We start from the raw sequence: 24,743 nt of genomic DNA, 5'->3' as shown, positions 1-24,743 counted from the left end.
TAGATGAGAGGTTCACAAGTTACCATCGTGTTGAAGGCTTTTGCCTAGATAAGAGAATATTCAAAAAACCAATTACAGAGAAAAAAATTTAGAAAAAAAAAATAGTGCACGAAAAAAAAAGATAGATGATATCTGTTAGTTCGTGTATTTTTCAAAGAGTCACCTTTATTTTGGTTTCCATTCCCTTTGGAACCTTTGGTTTGATCTTCCCTTAGCCCAAAGTCTGCCCAATTACATTGCGTGAAAGTTGTCTTGAAGCTAGATCTTTCCTTTTGCTTTATGTTAGTTGGAACTTGTTCAAAGTTCTGAACTTTTGAACTTTCTTAACTATCGAACCTTTGGAACTTTTGAACCTGCTGAACCACTTTGAACCTAGTTCAAACCAGTTCAAAACAGTTCGGCACTTAAAGAGCATTTTGTCGAAGGACAAGTAAGTCGGATCCAATAGAAATAAGCATCAAGGACGAGGAAGACTGAACATCATGAATGTGAAAGCGGACCCTGCATACCTCCAGAAGATGTAAGCGAAGGAAAGATGGCACATGGTTTAACCATAAAACAATGTTAAGGTCATGGATCTTCTGCAAATATTTACATTTGTATAAATGATTCTAATTGGGCAGATTGCTAGAAGAGCAGACTTATAGATTTCGGTGTGTCTTATAATCTAGCCCTCACTTATACCAACTCAAGGGGCATGTTCATTGAATGGACATGAATGGACATGTCCCTCTCTAGGTTGGCCTATTTAACAACATAATTGTTTCCTCAAGATTGGTGCCCACTCTAAGAATTACTAATGGTTAGTAACTAACTAACCACATTAGTAAATAAGAAGGCTTATAAAAGCCACAAGTAAAATGCCAATCTATCTAGAGGGGACAATATGTTCTAGTGCCAATACTTAGGGGAACTCATGCATCCAAATCACATTGATCTAAAAATCAAAACACTTGTCTTGTCAAAGTTTCAAGGAATTAAATAAAAAGGCAATCATTGCGCGGTTCAATTTATCTAAAATCATTAAATAAAAAGATCCCACAAACTAAGGCTCAAGAAAATGACAAGGATAACACATGTCAAGGTAATCATGATGGGGCAAAAAGTTGTAAGGATGAAAGGATGTTCATTTATGGCAATTACTGCAAAGAGTCTTGTCATACCAAATTGCCAAACAAGTAAATCTTACCAAAATCTATCCTCCACATTGATTAATTATCCACATCCCTCAAACAGACTCGACATTAGAGGTGAGTTTATTTTCATTTTGAATATTAGTTGTGGAGATACATAGGATAGGGGATTCACAAGGTTCAAAAAGAATTGCTTCCACAGGTTCAAAGGTAATTTTCTATCATTTCCTCACTTTGATGTTTCCAGTTCTCAACAAATAAAGATCATATGAAGCCTCACATTCATGATTTAGAGGTCATGTTGCATAGAATTAAAGGTTCACTTGAAGTATACCTTTTTGAAGACTGGATGTATAACTTTATTGGTATTATTTTGGATGGAAAACAATATCTAAATTGGGCTGAAATTATAGGAAGATCTTTGAGGGATCAGCTGAAACTAACACAAACCATAAAGAAAAAAAATTTTGTGTCTTCATACCTCACCTATTGTTTGGCCTGTAATCAAGATCTCACCCCTTTGCCACATGAACCTTGGAATGATGAACTCTTCATATATAACTATTGCTCTTACCTACACAAGAGCAAAGTGTTGACAAATTATAGAAAGGTTCATGACATTTTCTTGGGTAAATTGTGCTTTTGTAATGTCCCCTTTTTCTAGGACATTATAATTCTGTGTGCTAGCTCGCTTCGCCTAGGTTTCAAGGGCAAAAAGGTTCTTTGCAGGGTTTAGTTCGAGGTTTGGCCTAGGCAGTTCCAGTTTCAAACCCATCGGAGCAGTTTGGCAGGTTGTCTGGATACTTACTATTTTTAGTAAGTAAACAGAGCGCAGTATTTTTCGGTAACTCATTGTTGTTTTCGAAGCGTCTTGCCGAGAGCTTTCCAACGAGCTATTGCATGTGATTATCTAAGTTCATTTGGTCAGTTATTTTAATGCCTGATGATTATGTGGTTTCCTGACTAAGTGATTATTAAAGTCATTTAACTTGTCACTTTATTTTAAAAAGTTATTATGTTCACTTAAGTGACTAAAGGACGAAAAAGGTGTTTTATCCCAAATTGCTTAAAAGAGCGTGCATCACTTTGGGAAAAGTTATAAAGGAAAAACAAGCTCCACACCTGAAGATAGGAAGGATTATAATATTCGAAGCAAATATTAATCTGGGAGCTGGAAACAGTTGCTAGTTACTTCTTCTAGGACTCAACCCCTTGAAGAAGCGCTGAAGGTTGGACGCAAACCTAGCCTTCTCACAAGTTCAATTTATATTTCCAATCCAATTGTCTTAACTATTTATAAGATTGGATTATTGGGATTGTTGCATGTTATTGTATTGTTGTTGTATAATACAATAACGTTATTGGACAGTTATTTGTAATAGTCTGCTGGTTATGTATAAACTTCTCAATATTAAAGAAATAAAATAATCTTTTTTGAGTTTCTTGTATGCAAATGTGCTAGTTAGAAATCGGTTTAAATTCTAGAATTTATATTGGATACTGGTTTACTGTTTGGATATAAATCTGTACTTTTATATCACGAGTTTTGGGATAATATCTAGAAGGGGACATTACAGTGGTATCAGAGCCATGCATCCTGCTAGCCCGTGAGATTTTATCAGCAATTAAATCGCAGAAGGCATTAAAACAAGTATTTTATGAAGTCAAAATTCAAGAAGATGTGAAAGTTTTAAAACAGATTTACGAATGATATTCTCTTTTGATCATTGATATTTGTGAACTTTGTTTGAAGCGTATGACATTGGAGGCTATCAATGGCTCATGGAGATTTGCCAGTAGTGATATTGCTAGGCTAGCAAGGTACGGATGTTAAAGGTTTAATAGTCCACACATGAACAAAAGTTTTTGGGATTAATTTAATGAAAGACTTTCCATGGAAGGGGTAATTAATTTGTGACAGTAAGCTTTGAGATCATTTATCTTGCTGAAACACATTAGAAATAGATTTTTTTTTGAGGATATCTTAATAAATCTAATCATCTAAGGTAAGCTACTACGAACTTCCAGCAAGCTACAGTCAAATCACATTTTCTTGAAAAGAGCAGACGTAGTGGATTTTTGTATACAGATCTGGGTCATTGTCTTACGCAAATACAAAAGGAAGTAACAGGAAGGAAGGGATTAAATTGTTGTTGGTCGGCACCAAGTTCGTTGAGACTAAAGACGTTAACCTGACCTCTTCAACACACGACCAGACCCCCCCTCAATCACGCTGGAAGGCACAACAAACAAAGACACAGGCTCTAGGCAACCCACAGTCTGCGTGGCCAAGGGGATATCAGCGGCGTCAGGTGTATACGGGGTTAGTGGAAGTTCGGCCCTTTTACCAACAAAGAGCTCAGCCGCGTTAGAAGAGAAGTGACGTCCAAGTTCGAGGTGATTTGAATCTCTGAAACCCACAGTAGCTAGGAAGTGTAACACGCCTCAGGAAGCCACAGGACAGGAAGTAAGAAGTGCACGCAGGCTATTAGGAGGGAGTGACTTCGGGTTGAACAAGCGGCAATGGGTTTGTAGGGCGTCAAACAATTTCCGCGTTTAGAAGGTGTGTGGTTTTATCCAACCAGCAACCACTCTTGGTTAACTCGCATACCCGCCAGTCACGCCCACGCAGGTCGGGATTATTTTGCACGGGAAGATAGGAACTGGCAGCGCACGGTCACTACACTGCATTCAACATTCAAACACCAGCAATGTCACCTTGTTTGCGTGGACAGGAGCCATGGTTGGCAAGGAAGGAATATATGTATTACTGTCAGCAGGAGCATTCCGGGTAAGTCACCAAAGTGTCAGGTTATTCATGCATTGTGACAGTTGTGAATCAATAGATTTTGTATTAGCTTTGTGTTCAGGGATATTATTTGCTATTGTAAATCCCGATAAGGAAATGTCCACTGTTAATGATTGTCAGACAACTGTTTGTCAAAATGTTTTGCCTGCAACTAGTTCATGGAAGTGTATCTTTGGATGTATAACCAACTGATTTGATGAGATTTTTGAGTATCATTGGTTTCTACTGCGAGGAAACAGTCTTCCCTACTCTTTAGTTGAATATGCACCATCTACTTCATGTATTACAGTTATACTGAAACAATACAGTTTTCTGGAAAACCATTTGACAAAATTCCTCCTAGTTGAACACACAGATAATAAACATACAGCAGGGTATAGAATATTATAGTGTTTTTGGAGAATATTACAGTTATTGTTTTGACCAGTATTCGCTGAGAATATTACAAAACACCATCATCGGGGTTGCTGGCAAAAGGGAAAATCTCTCCTAGTTGATCCTCTGGCAGCTGTAGCAATAAAACACTCCCACTTAAACAGCTTGTCTTTTGTAGTGAAGGCCGTGAGCTTTCTGCTTCTGCTTTATTTCAGCAAATCAGAATCTTAAGCATTCTCCAAAACTGAAAGCACAGTATAGATGTGGCGGATCAGCAAAACCTCACTCAGGGCTGTACAGGACAGTATTCAAGCTGAAGACTCTTTGTGGTTTCTGTGTAAAGGCAAATGATACCTACAGCAAGAACCAACTGGACGACAATATAAAGGTTGCCGCCACAAGGAGCAGATATAGTTTGATGATAATTCTGATAATTTATTGAGCAGGAGTTTATGAACAATCATTCAATTACTGAGCAAGTCATTGGTAATACAGAATTGGGAAGTTTATTACAGTGAACTGGACATTAAATTAGTTAGTTAATCATGTTGACTTCAAGTACCCAGAACCAGTGGGACCGGAATATGGAGAAGCTTAAACAAAATTTGAAAAGGTTGGATGAAAATCAGAAAAGGATGAATGGATTGATTTCAGACCTTGCAAAACTAGACAAAGTGGCACGACGTATGGTTTCCATTATTAAGAGGACTGCATCACAAAGCGAAGAGAAAGAGGAACAAGAAGACTCTATAGCATCTAGAAGCCTCTATGATGAAATCCCAACAGTTAGTGACCATCATACAGCTGACTTTATGGAGAGCAAAAATCAGACCTTAGAAAACAAATCAGAAAATTCATTTGATGACAATAAATCCCAAGATCATGATATGGATGGACACATAGTTACCTTGGAAGTGGAAGTGCATGAAGATACTGTTATATCAGCAGCTTCTACCTCACCAGTTGAATCAACCTATGAGGTGCATGGCAATAGAACCCTAGATATTGAGGAGTGTCTAGACGATAGCATACACGATGTTGCTTATCATATGGTGAGTGACATTGATTCAGCCTCATATCACAGGGCAGATGACAAATCAGAAGATTTGTGTGGAAATGTTTTGTCACAAGGGGATCATCATTTAGCAAGCCAATTGAAGGTTAATGATAGAATGGTTGCCACAACTATTAAGCATTTTGATGTTGCTCGTCAAATGTTGGCCACCTATGGTTGGAGTACTCCTTTGGCAGATGAGCATGGTGATAGTGTTTTCTCCCTTGCAAAGATACATGCACTCCGAGAAGCGATTGGAATGATGAAACAAAATTACCTACAACTACTTGCAGATAGAGATTTTCTTCTCAAATGGGATCACATTTGTTATGTTGCATTGCAGGGAAATGAGGAGAAGATTGGTAAGCTCACTCATGAGCTTGATGTGACATTGGACTCGTTGCAAAGTGCCCAGTTGGCCCTTCAAGAGTCACAATTACAAATCGAGAAGCTTACAGAGGAGTTGAGTTTGGCACAGTCTCCAACCGCTGCAGATATAGTACAATTACATACAGAGGCAGTTGATAAGGATCTTATATCCACGGGTTGTAGGGGGGATGTGGTTACATCTATCACAGATATTTCAGCTGGGATGAGTACCTTGGTGTTGAACAGCAGGGAACCACTAGTTGTATCGAGTTCTCCTAAGGTTAGTGCCATGACAATTGATACAGGACAATTTACTGGTAGCTCTTGTGTCACAATGGTGGATTCTTCTGAGAGTTGTGTGGTAGTACACAGCGCTACTCCATCATCCATACAGGGCATTCGCAAAGTGTTACCTAGTTGGGAGTATAGCTCTCATGTTGATTTGTTTCCATCTCTTGGAAGCAAATCTATAACTTCATTCCATGCAGCTGATATTGGATGCCGGCTTGTTGATTTTCAGAGTCAGAGGGATCAGCTACGTGATTCAGGTGTTTTTAGTGATGAGCCATTGACAGAGGTTGGAGCATTTTACCGCGAATACACAGTGAGGACTGCTCATCATTTTTCTTTTGACCCATGCACGAAGCACTTGATGATGCATCGGTGTGGGTTGGTTCCAAACTTATATCATCCTTTGTGGGATGGGTATTCACCATCTTCGGAAGGTGGGATTAGTGGATGCAAGCATCCAACTCAACTTTTTGTGGGGGATTACTTGCAGGGAAAGCTGTCGGTTATACATCATGTTGATATGTATCCAACATGGTTTGCTACTTCTATGTCACAAAGTTCTCTTATGGGTACATGGTTACAGGACGACTATGGTGTTAGTTGGCATGATGGTTTGGTTAGTTATCACATCCATGGGAGTTTAGTGGGAGCCGTAGAGAGATGTTGTGTTGTAGACGCTACCACATATTTTTACCTCTATATGGCGAATGGATGTGGGGTTCGATTGTTTTGGGATCCAAGTGGCGACAGGTTTGACACGATGTATTGGTTGATCAGGGATTCAGGTGATATTAGTATCTTACATCTGGCGGATTATGCTGTGTTACTACATAGACACATGATTATGATCTGTGTGTTTCAACTTTTTGATGTATTAGAGTTCCAAAGATTAGGACTACTCCTCTTTCGCCAGAGTGATATGGTGGTGGAGTTGAATTGGTCGGAGCTATTGTTGACATCGGAACAAATATTACAGGAGTGGTACAGGGATACAGTTGTACAGATATTTCAGGAACTGGTCAGTGGTATCTCAGATAGTGCACGAGTCCTCACTTAAGATCCAAGTGGAGTACCCCTAAGTATTGCTTTTCATCGGGGAGCTAGGAGGAGAGTTTAGTTGTTATCATCTTGGGGTAGATATTGGTATATTGTTGAGCTCCCATCTTCACTTGATAGTCGAGACTCACAGAGTCACTCATGGAGTGAGGCCCTTATGCTGGCTGAGGGTTTTGGCAATCAGAGCAGCAAAACATGGCAGTTTGTGTACCTTGATGGTGAGATTTCGGATCCTAGCATTCAGTTATTTGGCACATCGATTCCTATTGTACTGCTTAGCCATTCGGGATTTGGGATGATGCATGCTAAGCTACATCGACTAAGGAGTAGAATCTCTTTCTTAAGGCAAGTATGGGATCCGGTATTTGGTTTCCGCAGGTATGAGCGGATTGCTTGAGGGCAAGCAATCTTTGAGGGGAGGCTTTGTAATGTCCCCTTTTTCTGGGACATTATAATTCTGTGTGCTAGCTCGCTTCACCTAGGTTTCAGGGGCGGAAAGGTCCTTTGCAGGGTTTAGTTCGAGGTTTGGCCTAGGCAGTTCCAATTTCAGACCCATCAGAGCAGTTTGGCAGGTTGTCCAAATACTTACTATTTTTAGTAAGTAAATAGAGCGCAGTATTTTTCAGTACCTCAATGTTGGTTTAGAAGCATCTCGCCCAGAGCTTTCCAACAAGCTATTGCATGTGATTATCTGAGTTCATTTGGTCAGCTATTTTAATGCCTGATGATTATGTGGTTTCCTGACTAAGTGATTATTAAAGTCATTTAACTTGTCACTTTATTTTAAAAAGTTACTATGTTCACTTAAGTGACTAAAGGACGAAAAAGGTGCTTTATCCCACATTGCTTGAAAGAGTGTGCATCACTTTGGAAAAAGTTATAAAGGGACAGGAAGGATTATAATATTCGAAGCAAATATTAATCTGGGAGCTGGAAACAGTTGCTGGTTACTTCTTCTAAGAATCAAACCCTTGAAGAAGCAGTGAAGGTTGGACGCAAACCTAGCCTTCTCATAGGTTCAATTTATATTTCCAATCTGACTGTCTTAACTATTTATAAGATTGGATTATTGGGATTGTTGCATGTTATTGTATTGTTGTTGTATAATACAGTAATGTTATTGGACAGTTATTTGTAATAGTCTGCTGGTTATGTATAAACTTCTCAATATCGAAGAAATAAAATAATTATTTCTGAGTTTCTTGTATGCAAATGTGCTGGTTAGAAATCGGTTTAAATTCTGGAATTTATATTGGATACTGGTTTACTGTTCGGATATAAATCTGTACTTTTATATCACAGGTTTTGGGATAATATTCGGAAGGGGATATTACAGCTTTGAACTGGCGGTTAGAGAGGAAGAAAGGGTCTTTTCGGAAACTTTGCAATTCATACAAGTGGACTGCAGTATGTTCATCCAGTTCCCCAAGGTAGGAGGATTCGATGAAGAACCCTTGAGGTTACCGACATTAATAATCAACAGAAAGATCTAGCAAGTCCTGTTCATTCCTCCCTTTTTGACATTATTGAATTCTGCAAGACCTCTAAGGTAACCATTTCTACCGCTGAATGTCTGAAGTCAAACCTAGGAGAATTACACAAATTGGTCAAATATATAAAGGAAGAAAGTTGTTCAACATCCCATACAAATAATTACGAAGAAACTTCATCTCCTATTCAAACTCTTATTTTTGTATTCGAAGAGTCTCCTGAGTCATTTGGAATTCCTCAAACATCAAAAGTCCTAGAAGCTGACACACAGGAGAATAAGCCAAATCCCTTTTATGTGTCTCTTTTGCTCAATGGTAGAAAATTGAGCAATTGCATTATAGATTCTGGGGCCTAGGATAACATCAGACCATCAATGGTTGCAAAAGCTTTAGGTCTTACCCTCACTAAGACTTTTAGTAGGTGTTATATAATGGATGGGAAGCAAGTACCTTTAATAGGCCAAATGTAAGATGCACAAGCAGTTCTGGCCACCTGCCCAGATAAGAGGTTGAAGCTAACTATTTTGGTTGTTGATATTAAAGCAAGCTACGGCATGTTGCTCAGTAGAACCTTTTGTAAAGACATGGGACGTGAAATAAAAATGGACTGGTCAAAGGCTGTTATTCCTGTGGGAAACAATAAGATAGAACTGCAGCCTGTGCCTAAAAGTAAATATATTGTTTTCCCTTCTGAAAACCCAATGCTCAAATTTTGGATCATGAATGTCGTTTTTTGGAAATTAAGTAATGTTACCAGGTGAAGAAGCTCAACCCTTAGCAAGTCCAAATGCAGAGATTGCAGAATTAAGGACAACGGAATTCGATGGGAGTCCTTCAAGTACTGGATCAGGTGATGGTGTAGTATTAATATCCCCATAGGGTGACCTCTTCCCTTTCTCTTTTAAGCTTGATTTCAAAAATAATAATAACATTGCAGAGTACGAAGCTTTATTACTTGGTTTGCAAGAAGCAAAACTCAAAGGAATCAAGTATTTGGTAGCAAGAGGAGATGCCGAGCTCATAGTGAATCAAGTCACAAATTTGTATGCAGTAAAGAATGCAAGGTTAAGGCATTATACAAACCACATGTGGGATGAGTTGAATTTCTTAACGTGTTTCCAATTAATGCTATTCTCAGAAGTATCAATACACGTGCTAGTTCTCTGCCAGTTTCAGCATCACTTCTTTTAGTTTTACCTCATCCTGATACCAAAACATATACCTATAGGATTGAAATTATATGTCGCCCGAGCATCCCAGATAATGTGGATCACTCACAGGTTTTCAATAATAATGATCAAATTGAAGAGTTTCTAGCATGTGTTGGGTGTCTCTCTAACTTATATTTTGAAGGTTCTCATAATTTTTGCAGGGAATCAGCGACTAATTTGAATGTTGATGAAGATGAGGTAGCTCAATTAAAGGGGAAAAAAGCCCAAAGGGTCTGGTTTCTTTAGAACATTTGTTTGCTAACAGAGATGATAGTCCAACAAGTAAAAGGCCAGTACACTCTGAAACAGCTAAAGAATATGACTAGGTAAATGTTGGCACTGATCTTGAACCAAAATGGATATCAATAAACAAATCCTATTCTCCGATTGAAAGAAGCAAGCTAAGAGATTTTCTACTTGAGTACCGAGATGTATTTGGCTAGGGGTATGAAGATCTCAGGAGCTTCAGAGATGGACGTTTTAGATATCATATTCCCCCAAAACCAAATGCAATAATTTCAATAGAAATTGAGAAATTATAATCCCTAAGTATCAAAAGCCATAATGAAAGATGTGTATAAAATGTTGAAGGCAAGGATAATTTATCCAATCCACCATTCTACTTGGATAGCTAATATTGTTCCAGTGCGTAAGAAAAATGAGGAAATTAGAATCAGTGTAGATTTTCGTAATCTCAATCAGGCTAGCAACAAAGAAAATTATGCCCTTCTCGCAATGGAACATGTTCTCCAGACTGTAGCAAGTTCTAAAATCAACATAAACAGCCTTTATAACCCCTTGGGGAACCTATGCTTATGGCAGGATGCCTTTTGGCCTGATTAATGCACGAGCAACATTTCAAAGAGCTATGAATTCCACTTTTCGGGATTTGAGGAACAAGATCATAGTAGTGTACCTTGATGATCTCACCGTGTTCTCAAGACAAAGGAAACATCAGCTTTGAGATTTACGGGTAGTATTGCAAAGATGCAAAGAACACAACATATCTCTCAACACTAAGAAATCAATCTTCTTTGTTTAAGAAGGAAAACTCTTGGGACACATTGTTAAAAAAGAATGCAAAAGCTTAGACCCGGAAAGAGTGAGAGCTATCCAACAATTGAAATTGCCTACAAACAGAAGTGGAATGAAATCTTTCTTTGGCAAGGTAAACTTTTTAAAGGCTTTTATTCCTGAGTTTTCAGAGATCACTAAACATATAATTGATATGATGAATGAAAAGAATCATTTTAAATGGAACGAAGAAGGTAAGAAAGCATTTAATGAGATCAAAGTTGCTATAGCTATAGCGCCCATGCTAGTTAGCCCAAGCTATAAGAAGGATTTTGTCATATACTGCTATGCGTCATAACATACTCTCTCAGGTATTTTGATTCAAAAGAATGATCATAGAGAAGAGGCACCTATGGCTTTCACGAGTACCCCATTAAAGAAGCAAGAACTTAAGTACTCACTCATAGAGAAACAAACGTATGCTATAGTAAAGTAAGTTAAACATTTTAGATACTATATCCTCCATTCTCATTCAACAACGTATGTTCCTGACGCAGTGGTCAAAAGAATTCTCACTCAACAAGAAGTCGAGGTAAATAAAGGAGGTTCTTGGGTGGCAAAATTCAGGAGTATGATCTCACCTCGAAACCAACTAAGTTAGTAAATGGTCGAGGACTTTGTAAGTTAATGGCTGAAAATGAGAATTTACTTGAAAGCACTGCAAATATTGGACCTATAACTCTTCTAGTGAACCTTACTAACCCCTGGATCTCTAATGTAGCACATTATTTAACTTATGAGGAATGCCCTTAAAATTTGACACCTCGTGAAAAAAGGAACTTGAGGCTTAGAGCAAGTAAATATGTTATTGCTCGCGGAATTCTGTATAAAAAGGGCATGGATCAAACCTTACTGAGATGCATGGACAGATTTCAACACAAAGAACTTATCAAAACTTTTCATGATGATTCATGCAAAGGGCATTTATTATCTATTGTCACAGCATTTAAGATCTTGAGTAATTGTTTTTATTGGCGTAGAATGTTTTGAGATAGTTACACATATGTGAAAATTTGTGAAAAATGCAAACTTTTTATGGGAAAACCTTAGTTGGCCACACTACCCTTGAAACCTATTGTGCTTGATGAGCCTTTATAAACAATGGGTTTTGGATTTTGTAGGCCCAATAAACCCAGCCTCAAGTGCAAGACATTCATATATATTGATAGGGACCGACCATTTTACCAAATGGGTCGAAGCGATTCCCACCAAAGGAAGCAGTTCTCAAGTGATTTGATTTTCCAAAGGAATTTATATTGGTTTGCTACGGGGTACCTCAAAAGATAGTCAATGATAATTCCACATACTTTTCATCTCAAGAATTGACAACATTCTCTTATGATCATGGCATCTTTTTATCTCACTCTTCAGATTACTTCCCTCAAGGTAATGGACAGGCAAAATCGACTAACAAAAACTTAGTGTCCATTATAAAGAAGTTGGTAAGTGACAATGCTAAGACTTGGCATAAGAAACTATATGAAGCACTTTGGGTAGACCGAACCAATCCAAAAAGGCAATTAGTATGGCTCCATTTGAGTTAGTCTATGGCGTGGGTGCTCAGGTCTCATTACGTTTAGAGTTGGCATCAACAAAACTGCAGTTAGTTGTAGAAGATGAGCAATTTCAAAGTTCTTTAGAAAAGAGAATTTTGTACCTCACCAAGTTAGAGGAAGAAGGGGAAAAAAAAGTTGATTATATTATAGAACATCAACTGAAGGTTAGAAGGATATTTGACAAGAGAGCAAAACCAAGGAAGTTCATGAAGGGCAATAAAGTCCTATTATGGAATAAACATAGAGAACCTAAACGAGCTCATGGTAAATTTGAATCACTACAGAAAGAACCCTTTGTAATACAAGAAGAAGTTGGCTCAAACGCATTTGAACTGACGTACCCGAATGGAGAGATCTTACCATTTACTTATAATGGACAAGATCTAAAACTTTATAAATTCTAATTTAAAGATCAGCCCTCATTGTACATATTTTCCCCTTTTCAGTTTTTCAGTTTCCTATTTGTTGTTTTGCTTCATTTTGTAGTGTTTTGATTTAACTTTCTTTTCCTTGTTCTCTCTCAATGTTGACCAGATTCCTGAGTTCTCTATGTTTCTTTGAAACCCAATCCCCAATCAGAGCCAATGTTAGTAAGTGTATTTTTCGGAGACTCGCCTTTATTTCGGTGTCCATTCCCTTTGGAACCTTTGGTTTGATCTTCCCTTTAGCCCAAAGTCTGCCCAAGTACATAGCATGCAAGGTGTCCTAAAGCTAGATCTTTCCTTTTGCTTGCTGTTAGTTGGAACTTGTTCTAAGTTCTAAACTTTTAAACTTTTTGAACTATCAAACCTTTGAAACTTTTGAACCTATTTGAACCTGGTTCAAACTGGTTCAAACTGGTTCAAAATGGTTCGGCATTTCAAGAGCACTCTCCCAAAGGACAAGTGTAACCCAGTACAAATAAGCATCAATGCCGATGAAGGCAGAACATAGTAAATGTGAAAGTGGACCCCGCGTACCTCCAAATGATGTAAACGAACAAAAGACAACGCATTGATTAACGATAAAAAAGAAGGTGATCATGATGCGGTTCAGTTTATTTGAAATAATTAAATGGAAAGCTCCCGCAAAATAAGGCTCAAGAAAATGACAAGGATAACATGTGGCAAGGTAATCATGATGGGGCAAAAAGTTGTAAGGATGAAAGGATGTTCATTTATGGCAATTATTGTAAAGAGAATTGTCGTACCAAATTGCCAGACAAGTAAATCCTACCAAAATCTATCCTTCGCATTGATTAATTATTCACATCCCTTAAAGAGACTCGTCCTTAAAGGTGAGTTTATTTTCATTTTGAATATTAGCTATGGAGATACATAGGTTAGGCGATTCAAAAGGTTTAGAAGAATTACTTATGCAAGTTCAAAGGTGATTTTCTGATGTTTTCTCAGTTTAAGTTTCCAGTTCTCAGCAAATTTCTCTTTGGGTATAGTTGAGTATTGTGATTTCCTTCAAGAATTGGGAAAAATGAAATCCTCCCTACACTTCTTTGGTAATTATACTAGTATGGACTGCAAGAGTCCGTTGTTAACTGATACGGACTTTTAGGAGGTTAACATAGATGAGGTTTCTGATAAAATTCAGTCAAATGTGGAGGCTAAATTCATGGGTGAAATCATGGATAGTGGGATATTACAAGCCGCGGCTTTCCCTTAGTCATTTATCAACCCTGAACTAGTTTAAGAATGCATGAAACACTATGACATTAGGTCTCGATGCATTAGGAGAAATGATGGAAGCATTTTGCTTTCTGTAAAACGAGACACCATCACCTCTGTGTTCAAAATACTGCATGCAACCTTTGCTGATTTTACTCTTACCTAGTCTTATTCCAAGTTCAATGATAATTCTGAGAAGAATCATTTTGTCATAGCCCATCATTGGACTGAAAAGTTCTATAAGGAGATTCACAACTGCCAAAGGGTTTAAATAAAGATCATACGAAGCCTAACATTCATGATTTAGTGGTCATGATGCATAGAATTAAAGGTTCACCTAAAGTATACCTTTTTGAAGATTGGATGAATCACTTTATTGATATTATTTTGAACGGAAAACAATATCTGGATTGGGCTGAAATTACAGCAAGTTCTTTGAGGGATCAGCTGAAACTAACACAAACCATAAAGAAAAATTTCTTCATGTCTTCATACCTCACCAATTGTTTGTCCTGTAATCAGGATCTCACCCATTTGCCACATAAACCTTGCAATGATGAAATCTTCTTATATAACTATTGCCCTTACCTACAGAAAAGCCAAGAACTGACAACTTACAGAAAGGTTCATGATGTTTTCCTAGGTAAACTATGCTTTAAACTAACCTTTTAAAGGTTCATGATGTTTTCCTAGGTAAACTATGCTTTAAACTAACAGCTTACAAAAAGGTTTATGACGTTTACAGAAAGGTACAAGTGGACCGCAGTATGTTCATCCAGTTCCCCAGGGTAGGAGGATTCGATGAAGAACCCTTAAGGTTACCTAGATTTCCTCTGGATTGTTTAATTCTAGCTGAAGTCTATCGTCTGCTGGCAGTGGTAACAGTGAAATTTTTACTTGAAGATAATAAGGACAATTTGTTTCCAGTAAGAATTGACAATCTTTCATGCAAAAACCTGGAGGATGCTATTAATATCGGAATTGATTTGAGTGCTTTTAATTTCAAATTCTATGAAGCTAGACAAGGATTCGACAATAAAGGATTTACTGGGAGAATTCTAGAGGGGGGGGATCATTGTGAGGATTGCCTTAATGAAAGAGAAGTTCAAAGAAGGAGTCATTCCAGGATGTTGTCGTCAAAGGTTTCGGTCTCAAGTTAAAACTGAATCTAAAGGGAGAACAAGAGTATGGTTCAAGAGTTGTTGAACCTGAATACCTGAAGCACCAAGATCACCCCATACCTCCTATTGATTGGTCTGAACCTGAAATGGATGATATAATGCAGAGAACTAATAGTGTTATTGAATAGACCAAAACATGGATTCAACATAAGAGGAAAAAAGGAACATCTCAGTCTCAAACCCAAGAATCCCCTTCTTCCTCCGGTGCTAATACAATCTTTTCCACTAATTATGCAGGTGATTAAAAGGGTTTGAAGGTAGTTGTTGAGACGGTTCAAAACTAACCTGTGGTACAAAGTACTCAGTCCAAGTCAAGGTTCAGGAAACAAAGTCATATGGCCGTGCTCAACAAACTAAAATAGATCTTGACGCCAATCAAGAGCAAAGTGAAGGATCAATGGAGACCACCTAGGATAGCGTTTCACATGTTCTAGATTCATTAACTACGCACATCAAAGATCCAATAGGGGCTGAACCTTCTTCAATGATACCAAATTCTTTGACCAATTTTGTTAATAAGAAAAGAAGTTTCATTATGGTCTCTGTACCTACAAGGAACATGGCAAAGAAATATTTTGCTAAGGATCCAAAACCTAAAAGAATGAAAAACCTTGCTCGCTTGGTAATGAATACCAAAACAAGGGAGGTAACAACAGAGGTTGCCCTGTATAAGCCCAAAGGTACTTCCACAAATTTGAACGTTGGATATTTTGAGATGACAAGGGTAGGTCTGGGAGTGTTAAATAGAGAAACTAAAGAGCATTGGTTAAGTGAGTCCACTTAGCATATGCTAATTCAATCCCAAAAAATGCAAAGGAGAAGAAAGAACTGAAGCAGGTAACTAATGCGATGGCTGAGCATATTGACTCCCTCGATAGTTCTAGTGTTTTGCCCTTGACACAGGCACCCCAAAGCTTTGAACCAACGTCACCAAATAGTAAAAAGATGTTGAACCAGGTTCAACGAGGCAAGGTCTACGTGGCTGCTGTAGATGAATGGATAGATGGTGTGATCCAAAAAGGTAAAGAATTTCTCCAGCAATGTGCAACTATCTTTAATGAAGATGATGCTTTACTAAATGAGGTACGGGCACAAATTCTCGCCTGGGAAACGGAGGAGGGCAAATAGTCAGCTGTGGTGATACAAATTTCCAATGTGGAACAATATGGTCTACAAAAATTTTTAGCTGAGCACCCTTTCAAGACAGTAGATTCTGGTATATTGTATGTGATAAAGGGAAACATGACCTAGAGATGCTCAATTTATAGGTCTATTATCACCAATGCTCATAGTATTTAAACTAAAATCAAACGTATGTACACTAGATTTACCAAAGATATGCAAATAGTAAGCCCAAGCAGTGTGATTGAATTTGATGCAGGAAATTATGATATCGAAGCTTTGTTCAAATCTTTTGAAACTGATTTAAAATGACCAAGGAAATAGTCAAACTCACTCTTGCAAATTTAACAAAGCTAGCACAAATTAAGTCCATGTTGACTTTTTGTATGGACCACATACCAAAATATACAGGACAACTCAACATAATGAAATGGGATCGCGGCATGTGGAAGACATGATTGTTGAGCCTAAGGACCGCCAACTCAAGTGTGTTTCATGAGTTTGTGGGTGTCTATTGCAGATTGAAGCTAGCGCGAGATGCAAGTGGTGACGAAGAACAAGTTGGAAACGAAACCCATGGTTCACCAACTTAATGGGTCTTTTTATATATGTTTTAAATACTTTTGAACTCAGGGGACATGTTTCCTGCTATGAACTTTTTTAATTTTATAACCGCTTTTGCTAACTATCGAGGGGGTTGGGTTTTCAGGGAGACCCCTCTGACGTAAACTATTTAAGATAGATATGAAAGATTGTTTAGGGGTTAGACGATAAAGAAAGGAAGACACAATGGTTTTTGCTCTTTGTTAGTATATAACCAAATGTTCTCTTTTTGATGGTGATAATGGAAATGATTTGGTATCTAGTATGTGATGGACCATAGGATTAATTTGAAACGGCATGTTTGAGATTTAATTGCAGAAAGTTCCTTTGGAAACTTTCATTTGAACTCTTTGACTGATTTTGGCCTTTGCTAATCAGTAATTATATGATCTGAACATCACTGTTATCTTCTAAGAAATCTATGAATGTTCGAACACAGGAAGAACTTTGTGTTTTCTTGATTAATTACCATTCCTTGTAATCATTTGTTGATGACTGCTCATCTAAGAATGCGTTAGGTTGCCTTTGGTTGTTTTCTGGTTAAAAACAAGATTGTGTGTTAACTTTAAGGATTTACTAAATATCCAACAGGGGAGTTGTACCTCATACGAATTCAGAGGGGAGGTAGCTACTAAATCTGTCCAACTGTTGTGAACTTTGTTGTCGTCAATATAGAGAGGGAAATATCAAATATTGAAGAACAGAGTCCAGAGTTTGGTTCAAAGAGCCATGCTTATATAGGTTGTCTTTTTAAATTTAAATAGTGTTGGCCATGTTTAAACATTATATCCTAATAGGAAGGACTAATATGGTGGATTTGATCGAGGTTTTAAAGAAATGATTAGATATTCTATTAGATGTTCTAGGTGATTCTCAAACATTATCTTATTAAGACTATTGAAGAATCCAAAAGAAATCAAGATTTATTTAAACAGCTAAAAATAATTCATCCTGTAACATTGCGCAGATTGTTCAAAGTAAATGAGACTCAAAATAATTCATCCTGTAACATTGCCCAATATCATATGAAAATTCAAAGCCTTGAGAATCCAAATGCTCCTAGCTTGGATCATTCCAGCCTCTCAATCAAATTGTCTACCAGATGTTGGTGGGAATGGATTTATTTCCCTAGCCAGTTAATTTCTATAATTTATTCATAAATAGGTTGCCAAGTTTACACAGGGCACTTTTTTTTGTGTAACAAGCCATATGATAATGAGAGCTGTCATAATCTTATGTTGTCCTAGCTCATGACATGTTCTTATAAGCATAAGCCCATAAAGGTCCTGAGCACTGGCCCAAAGTGAATTTGCTCCCACTATGTCTGTCTAATGCAGGAAATACTTGTCTTTTATTCCAGTGTTCTTTTCTTTTGCAAAAAGAGAATTTTGAGCCCAACCTTGTAAGTGAACAAAAAGTTGAAACCTATTTCATTTATGCTCCATAGAGTGAAAACCAAAAACATTGTGCTACTTAGTTGAGCAATCTTTTTTTCTTCTTGTTTCACAAAGAGTTGAAGATGGATCATTGCAGACGAAGATTTAAACAAGAGAGATAGGGGTTTTGTTTGTTTTTGTTTCTCTTTGCATTTGTTTGCATAGTTAAATGAGGTCTATTATTTTGGGTTTTCTATTTTTTCGGCTTTGATTTGTAGCTTTGTACCTGTTGTTTATAAAATTACTTGCGTTAGGTATTAAAGGGACAGGTGCTTCTAGCTCTAGGAGCTAACCCCACTTAAAACAGACTCAGGCTCTCTCCCCTTTGCAAATATGTGGAAATGGTAGAACAACTTCCTTGTGGAGGATGTTATACTTTGATTTGTCCTCATTGCAGAGCACAATATAACAGCTCATACAGTTGAGTGAAGTCGCATTTTTGCTTTGTCCCTCAACTTCACTTGAGAGGAATTTGAGCACATACTCCTTCACCCGCTCAATAAAGTGTAATAGAGTACGAGACAAAAGGTGGAGGACTTGGTGTTTGTCCATTCAAACTTGCAGCTCCTCACACAGAAGCCAGAGCATGCTGTGAATTAGATGTTTTAGTTTTCCAGCTTGCTGCACTTAGAGTTGATGGTGACTATGGTCCACCTAGCAATCATTAGACTAAAAGTGCTAGTACTGCTGCCAAGCCGGTGCCACTACCACTGCCAATGACACTATTTGTGGTTCTAATTTACCATAGCGATGACCCATATGATATTTGATCACTGATGGTTGATTGTTGATAACTGACATTATTATTTTTTAACGAAAACATTATTATGGTAGTGCATTTTGCTATGTTATTTGAACTAAAACTTTAATATATATATATATCAAATTATCATGACTGTTTATATGGTGGTGTAGTTTTCTATATTATTTGACTATTAGCCCAGTGGTGTACTTTTTACTTAATTACTGTTGCATATATGTACAGATTTTTATTTTTATATGTTTTTGTATAGACAAACCCAACCCCCAAAAGAACTTTTACCCAAACATGGAACTGTACCCGAGAAGTCAAACCTGAGCCTGAACTAGGAATAGAAACCTTGGAAATAACCACTGGTATAATAATGTCATTCGAAGATGAAAGCTTTCTTGATGTATTGAATAACAATATTCTCCTCCTCACAAAACCATATCAGGAAATATGACATAGAGTTTAATATTAAGAACATTTCTCCTCAAAACCGAAGACAGAATAAACTATGTTTATCATATACTCAGAATTCTGGTTGGAGCTAGGATGCACGCATACCTGAGGAAGTCACTTGTCCTCTCATACAGACCCCGTCCAATATAATAGTGTTCCTTAAATCAAGCAAAAAATTTGCTATAAATTAACAATCTAACTTCCATTGCCAAAGTTCCTAGCAAAGAAATATTATATATTCCTCTACCTGACGCATCCACTTCATGAATCTAACAATTGACCATTGGTCGCATTTGTTTGTGATCATCCGGCAAGCAGGGATTCGCAAAAGGAAGCTCACAAAAATAAGCGCAGAAGCATACACTCCTAACATAAAAATATATGCTTTGAAGAAGAAAGAATTTATAGCTGACCCACTTCCATCCTGAAGCCCTTTCCTGCATGTTGAATTGTTCTAGAACTGTTACTATGGTCTGTGATTCTACATAATAATTGAAAAAATGGTGAAAAATATTAAGATTACTCAGCAATTTACTCTGAATGAAATATCTGCTAGAGCACAAAGCAAATGTAACACTTACACATAAAGATAAGTAAGGATCCCTGAAAATACTCCAAACCAGACAAAACGCAGAAAAATCCTAGAAACAGCAAGGCTACGGGTAGTAGCATATGCTCCATACATCATCAAAATGTCAAGAATACCTGTATCACCAACTATTAGAGATGAATAACAGTGCATTTCAAACACCCCTGATACAGAAAAGAGCACAATCCTACCCTGATTCACAACAAACCCAAATAAATGCTCGAAGTGTGTATTTCATGGTTAAAAAATATTAATTAAGGGTACTATTGGTTAAAGTCTCCCTTACTTTCTATAAACTTCATCACAAGAAATGTTGGTCCAAGGCTAAGAAGATCCTTTATTGTATGCGAGTTAAATTTTCCTTTGTGGAAAGCAATAATGGTCAAACCCTATAAAGCATTCAAGCCAAAGCTGAAAATTAAAAACTTTGTTGCCTCAAATAGGCAAACTGAATCTGTAAACATTAGAAACATTGAAATATAGCTCACTAAGATGATCAAACATGAAAAAAATTATTTGAAAAAAAAAAAAAGATTATTTGTAAACAGAGATGGGACACCAATATTATTCTATACCAGGATTAAATTAGAAATAGGACAAACACAAAACAGATTATTGGATAACATAAAAAGAAAATTGACCTCAGAAACAAAATTCCCAAACCTGGAAGACCATAACTAAGAAGATCCATAACCGATGAAAGCTATGATACAGATGAAAGAATGTCCTATGTTCCACAAAGCATGTTTTTCCTGTTCGTTGATTTTGTCTCAAGACCTGCACAAGGATCAAAGAGGTAAAATATTACATTAAAAAATTCAAAGAAGTAAAACCTATTTGTTACTATTTTCGACTACAATTAACGGCTAGAACTGTTTTCACCAAAATTATATTTTAATCACACTTAACACAACAAATGACCTGCAACAGAAGTAGCATGATAGGAAGTAAAAATAACCTCTTTCAAGTGCAAGAAAACAATGTTGGCACAACTATTCTGGTGCTCCTTAATTTCGATTTATATATCTATACCATCGAGTTATACATAATAATTTAGAAATTGTGCTTTTACATCCTCACATAAAAATTTGGGTTTGGCACTAATAGAACTGCACTGGTAATGAGTAATGTCTGGTGCAGCTTCAGACTGATGCATCATATAAATAACATTATATTCATCCTCTACCATTCCATTATAGAATACTCAAGGCATTGTACTACAGTTTGATACCTAGAATATAATCTCTATATTTTGAATTATCAAGAAAAGCTTTTCAAGATTCTTAGTTTGTCCTCCTACTTTTTGGGATATTAAAAGTGAAGAAGGAAACTTCATTAAAAGGGGGAAACATGATTAATTATATCATTAAAATTCTCTCAGTGCTAATATTCAAAAGTCCTAACTGTCAAGCAAAACTACCATAGGCCACTTCAAGCAAAAGAATAGTTGTGTCTAGCATTTAACATTACTGGAAATCGGAACCTTAGCTTATGCAACATTCTTTTTATAATGAAACCTTTACATATGCAAGATCGGTTATAAAAAGCATTTCCAAGTAAAGAACTTTAGTTTTGTTCACTTTACCTCGAACTAAACAGAAAAACACCTGTACAGATTGTAAATAGCTAGTATATATTGTTCAAACTATGATTTTAGTTTAGTTTTAGGTCCCAATAGAGCTTCCCCTTCAAATTTGAAAGGTGATTCTACTACACATTTACTAAATTTACTATGAATGTTTATTTGACAGTTAAAAAATGTTGATGCACATATTATAAACTGTATGGGTGTAAATATTTACAAATATTATACAATGTATATTTTAAGCATGGTAGTTGTTGTAGGGTTTACTTCTAATCAAAAAGCATAAAAACTTCTCGACATCAAATCTGTTTAATCCTAGGTGAATCCAAAGGGGTATACCTTTGTTTTTGTTCATTTTTCCTCAACCTCAACAAAAAAACCTACATTTATTGTAGATAGCTAGTAAATACTGTTCAAATTGAAGTTCAACTTTAGTTATAGGTCTCAAAATAGCTTCCCATTCAAATTTGGAAGGTGGTTCTATGACACATCAATTATATTTTGTGTTGCACTAAAATAGGCAAATTTAAACAGTATGAATGCCTAGAAGATAGGTGCAAACGTTAAGATGTGTTTTTTAAAAATGTATACGATAACCATGGTAGCTGTTGAAAGGTTTATGTTCAATTGAAGACGATAAAAATTCCTCATCTTGAATGTAAATGTGTTCTAGTACTTTGCCCTGGGTAAACCCAAAGAGACAAATCTTTAGTTTTGTTTACTTTGCCTCACCCTTTACCAAAACAACAACCTACACAAATTGTAAATAGCTCGTACATATTACTCAAAACCAAAGATTTAGATTAGTTTCAGGTCTCAATAGAGCTTCCCCCTCAAATTTAAAAGGTGGCTCTATTCCACATTTACTACATTCTGTGCTGCACTAACATATTGAGACATTTTTTTTAAAAACACTAAACTCTGTCATAGTTAGACTTCATAAGATTATACATATATAAGGAATGTAAATCAATCATGGAAATTATTGAAGATGATCCAAACATAGAAGTTGTAATATCCCCAACTAGGATATACTTGCTTAATATTCAACATGGCATTTTGTCAAATACTTGACAAACATGCTACAATACATGGTAAATCTGAAGCTCTTTATTTGCTAATAAAGACTTACTTTCTGCAATGTAATTGTGCACATACTATTGCCTTATAGGCTGTAACAAATACTCAGACTTGTATTCAACAATTACAATTACTGAAACTAAGAGATGAATGATTAATACTGAAAGAACCTGATATGAAACACAGCCTTGAATTTTCAATCCAAATTGATTAGCAAGTTGCCACCATGGGAGGATTTCCTCTAGACAGCTACGTCTATGCCAAATCTGCTGTTGCAAACCCCACACAAGCCACCTGAAACACTAGACATCACTCTAAATTATCTCACGTGGTCCTCTATAAGAGTGTGGCTGCTATCAAGAACTCCCAAATGCTGGTCTTTTGGTTACGATATGGGTTATAAGCTGTTACTTTATTCTTTACAAACAATCTGAATAAAAACTACTGATCAAACCCTTCAAATTCAACACCATTAATCACAGATATCATTGTTCTGTAGTGTCGTTTAGTTAGTTGGCCTGATTCTGAATATTTGAAGGAATGGATCTGTCTCTTTGCTCTTACTATCTGTGATGACAAGAATCAGATTAACTGGGTAAACTTGATAAGTGATTCCTTGAATTAGCAACCTGTAACATTTGAAAAATAAAGGTGATTTTGTTTATTCCTTGCACCATTCTATGTACTTTCTGCTGCTAAACATCTTAGTCAGGCGTAATGCAAGAGGGTAATATCACAAACGGTGCCCCTGCCAGAATTGTTTTCCTCAGTTACAGAAAGGAGTCACAGTTTTTTCCCGTGTTCATGATGCTTTTTAATGACGCTCACAAGAGTTATTGACAGTTGTCCTAAGAAAAGACTCTCCGAGGAGGCCAATGTCCTGGTGCAGAGATATGGAAGTTTTTATATACAATTCAGAAGCTTTCCATATTTGAAAGTCCAAGGCTATGAGAAGGCACCCTTGAAATTGCCCAGGTATGTCTCAGATTATCTAGCTTTCCTAGAGCTTTGTTGCCCAATGGCCTTTGTAACTATTAAATATGTTTAGATGAGAAAGAAAGGATACTCTTTTCCCATGGGTCTATCCCATTTTTAATGCTAAGTCTGCTATTTTGGTTTCTGCTCTTTACCTACAAGGACCAATTTTCAAAGAAAGGAATATGTCAGACAGAATTTCTATGGGTCCACCCAATATATCCATGTACCAAAATTAGAAGATTTTTGGGAAGATTTTGTTGATAAGGTAAGATAAGACAAGATAAGTTTATTAATGTCCAACAAGAGACCACCAAAAGGGTCTTAGGGACTGAAAGCGTTCAACCAAGGAGACAATAGACAATAGGAGCGCCAAACGGTGACTGACAAGGAGAACACCAATAGCTAACAAGAAAAGAAATGAAAGAAAGTGAGAAAGGAGACCAAGAGCCGGGACTAGGGGCCCTTCCTCGGAGAAAAGAATTCCAGCACGAAGGATACTATCCAGGGTGACCAAGAGCCCTAACACATCACTAAAAATTGCTAGAGTGGCACTCCCGAGTGAGCCCGCTGCAAGGTCTCATAGATCTGGAGTGGCAGGTGGCAAGAGTGTTGGGCGGCCATTTTACCCCGCATGCAAGAGGTAGGACAAAGGAAAAGGCAGTGATAAGCTGATCGAAGGCCTAACTCCGAGGAAAGAGGGCCTACAAAGTGTGATCACAGAGCTACGTCACCTCCCGGAGGTAAAGTGTGAGACACCTCTAGTCTATGAATCTGAAGGAGGAGGCGACCGACACTCTCCAAATAAACAATAGAATCTCCCTCTAATCTCATAATAGATGAGGCACCGAAAAAATGAAGTGGATCTTAGTTTCCATCTCAACCGAAGTGC

The 24,743-nt window shown here is 37.1% G+C and overlaps 1 protein-coding gene across 4 annotated transcripts in view; it reads right to left on the bottom strand.

Moving 5' to 3' along the window:
• LOC149541921 (callose synthase 9-like) overlaps nt 1–24,743 on the bottom strand; it is a 185,758-nt gene that overhangs the window by 103,727 nt on the left and 57,288 nt on the right. For all 4 annotated transcript variants that reach the window (XM_089796976.1, XM_089796977.1, XM_089796978.1 and 1 more), the window contains exons 14-18: nt 20,875–20,988; nt 20,498–20,600; nt 20,204–20,327; nt 19,870–20,059; nt 19,728–19,780 (exon numbers count right to left, since the gene is read on the bottom strand). In XM_089796976.1, the coding sequence (XP_089653102.1) occupies nt 19,728–19,780; nt 19,870–20,059; nt 20,204–20,327; nt 20,498–20,600; nt 20,875–20,988 (584 nt within the window). The remainder of the gene's footprint in view (nt 1–19,727; nt 19,781–19,869; nt 20,060–20,203; nt 20,328–20,497; nt 20,601–20,874; nt 20,989–24,743) is intronic.

Source organism: Cupressus sempervirens, chromosome 8, assembly GCF_028749045.1.
Source record: "Cupressus sempervirens isolate cs-2001-9-10 chromosome 8, ASM2874904v1, whole genome shotgun sequence".
Taxonomy (NCBI): Eukaryota; Viridiplantae; Streptophyta; class Pinopsida; order Cupressales; family Cupressaceae; genus Cupressus; species Cupressus sempervirens.
This window is presented reverse-complemented; position numbering and strand designations above follow the sequence as displayed.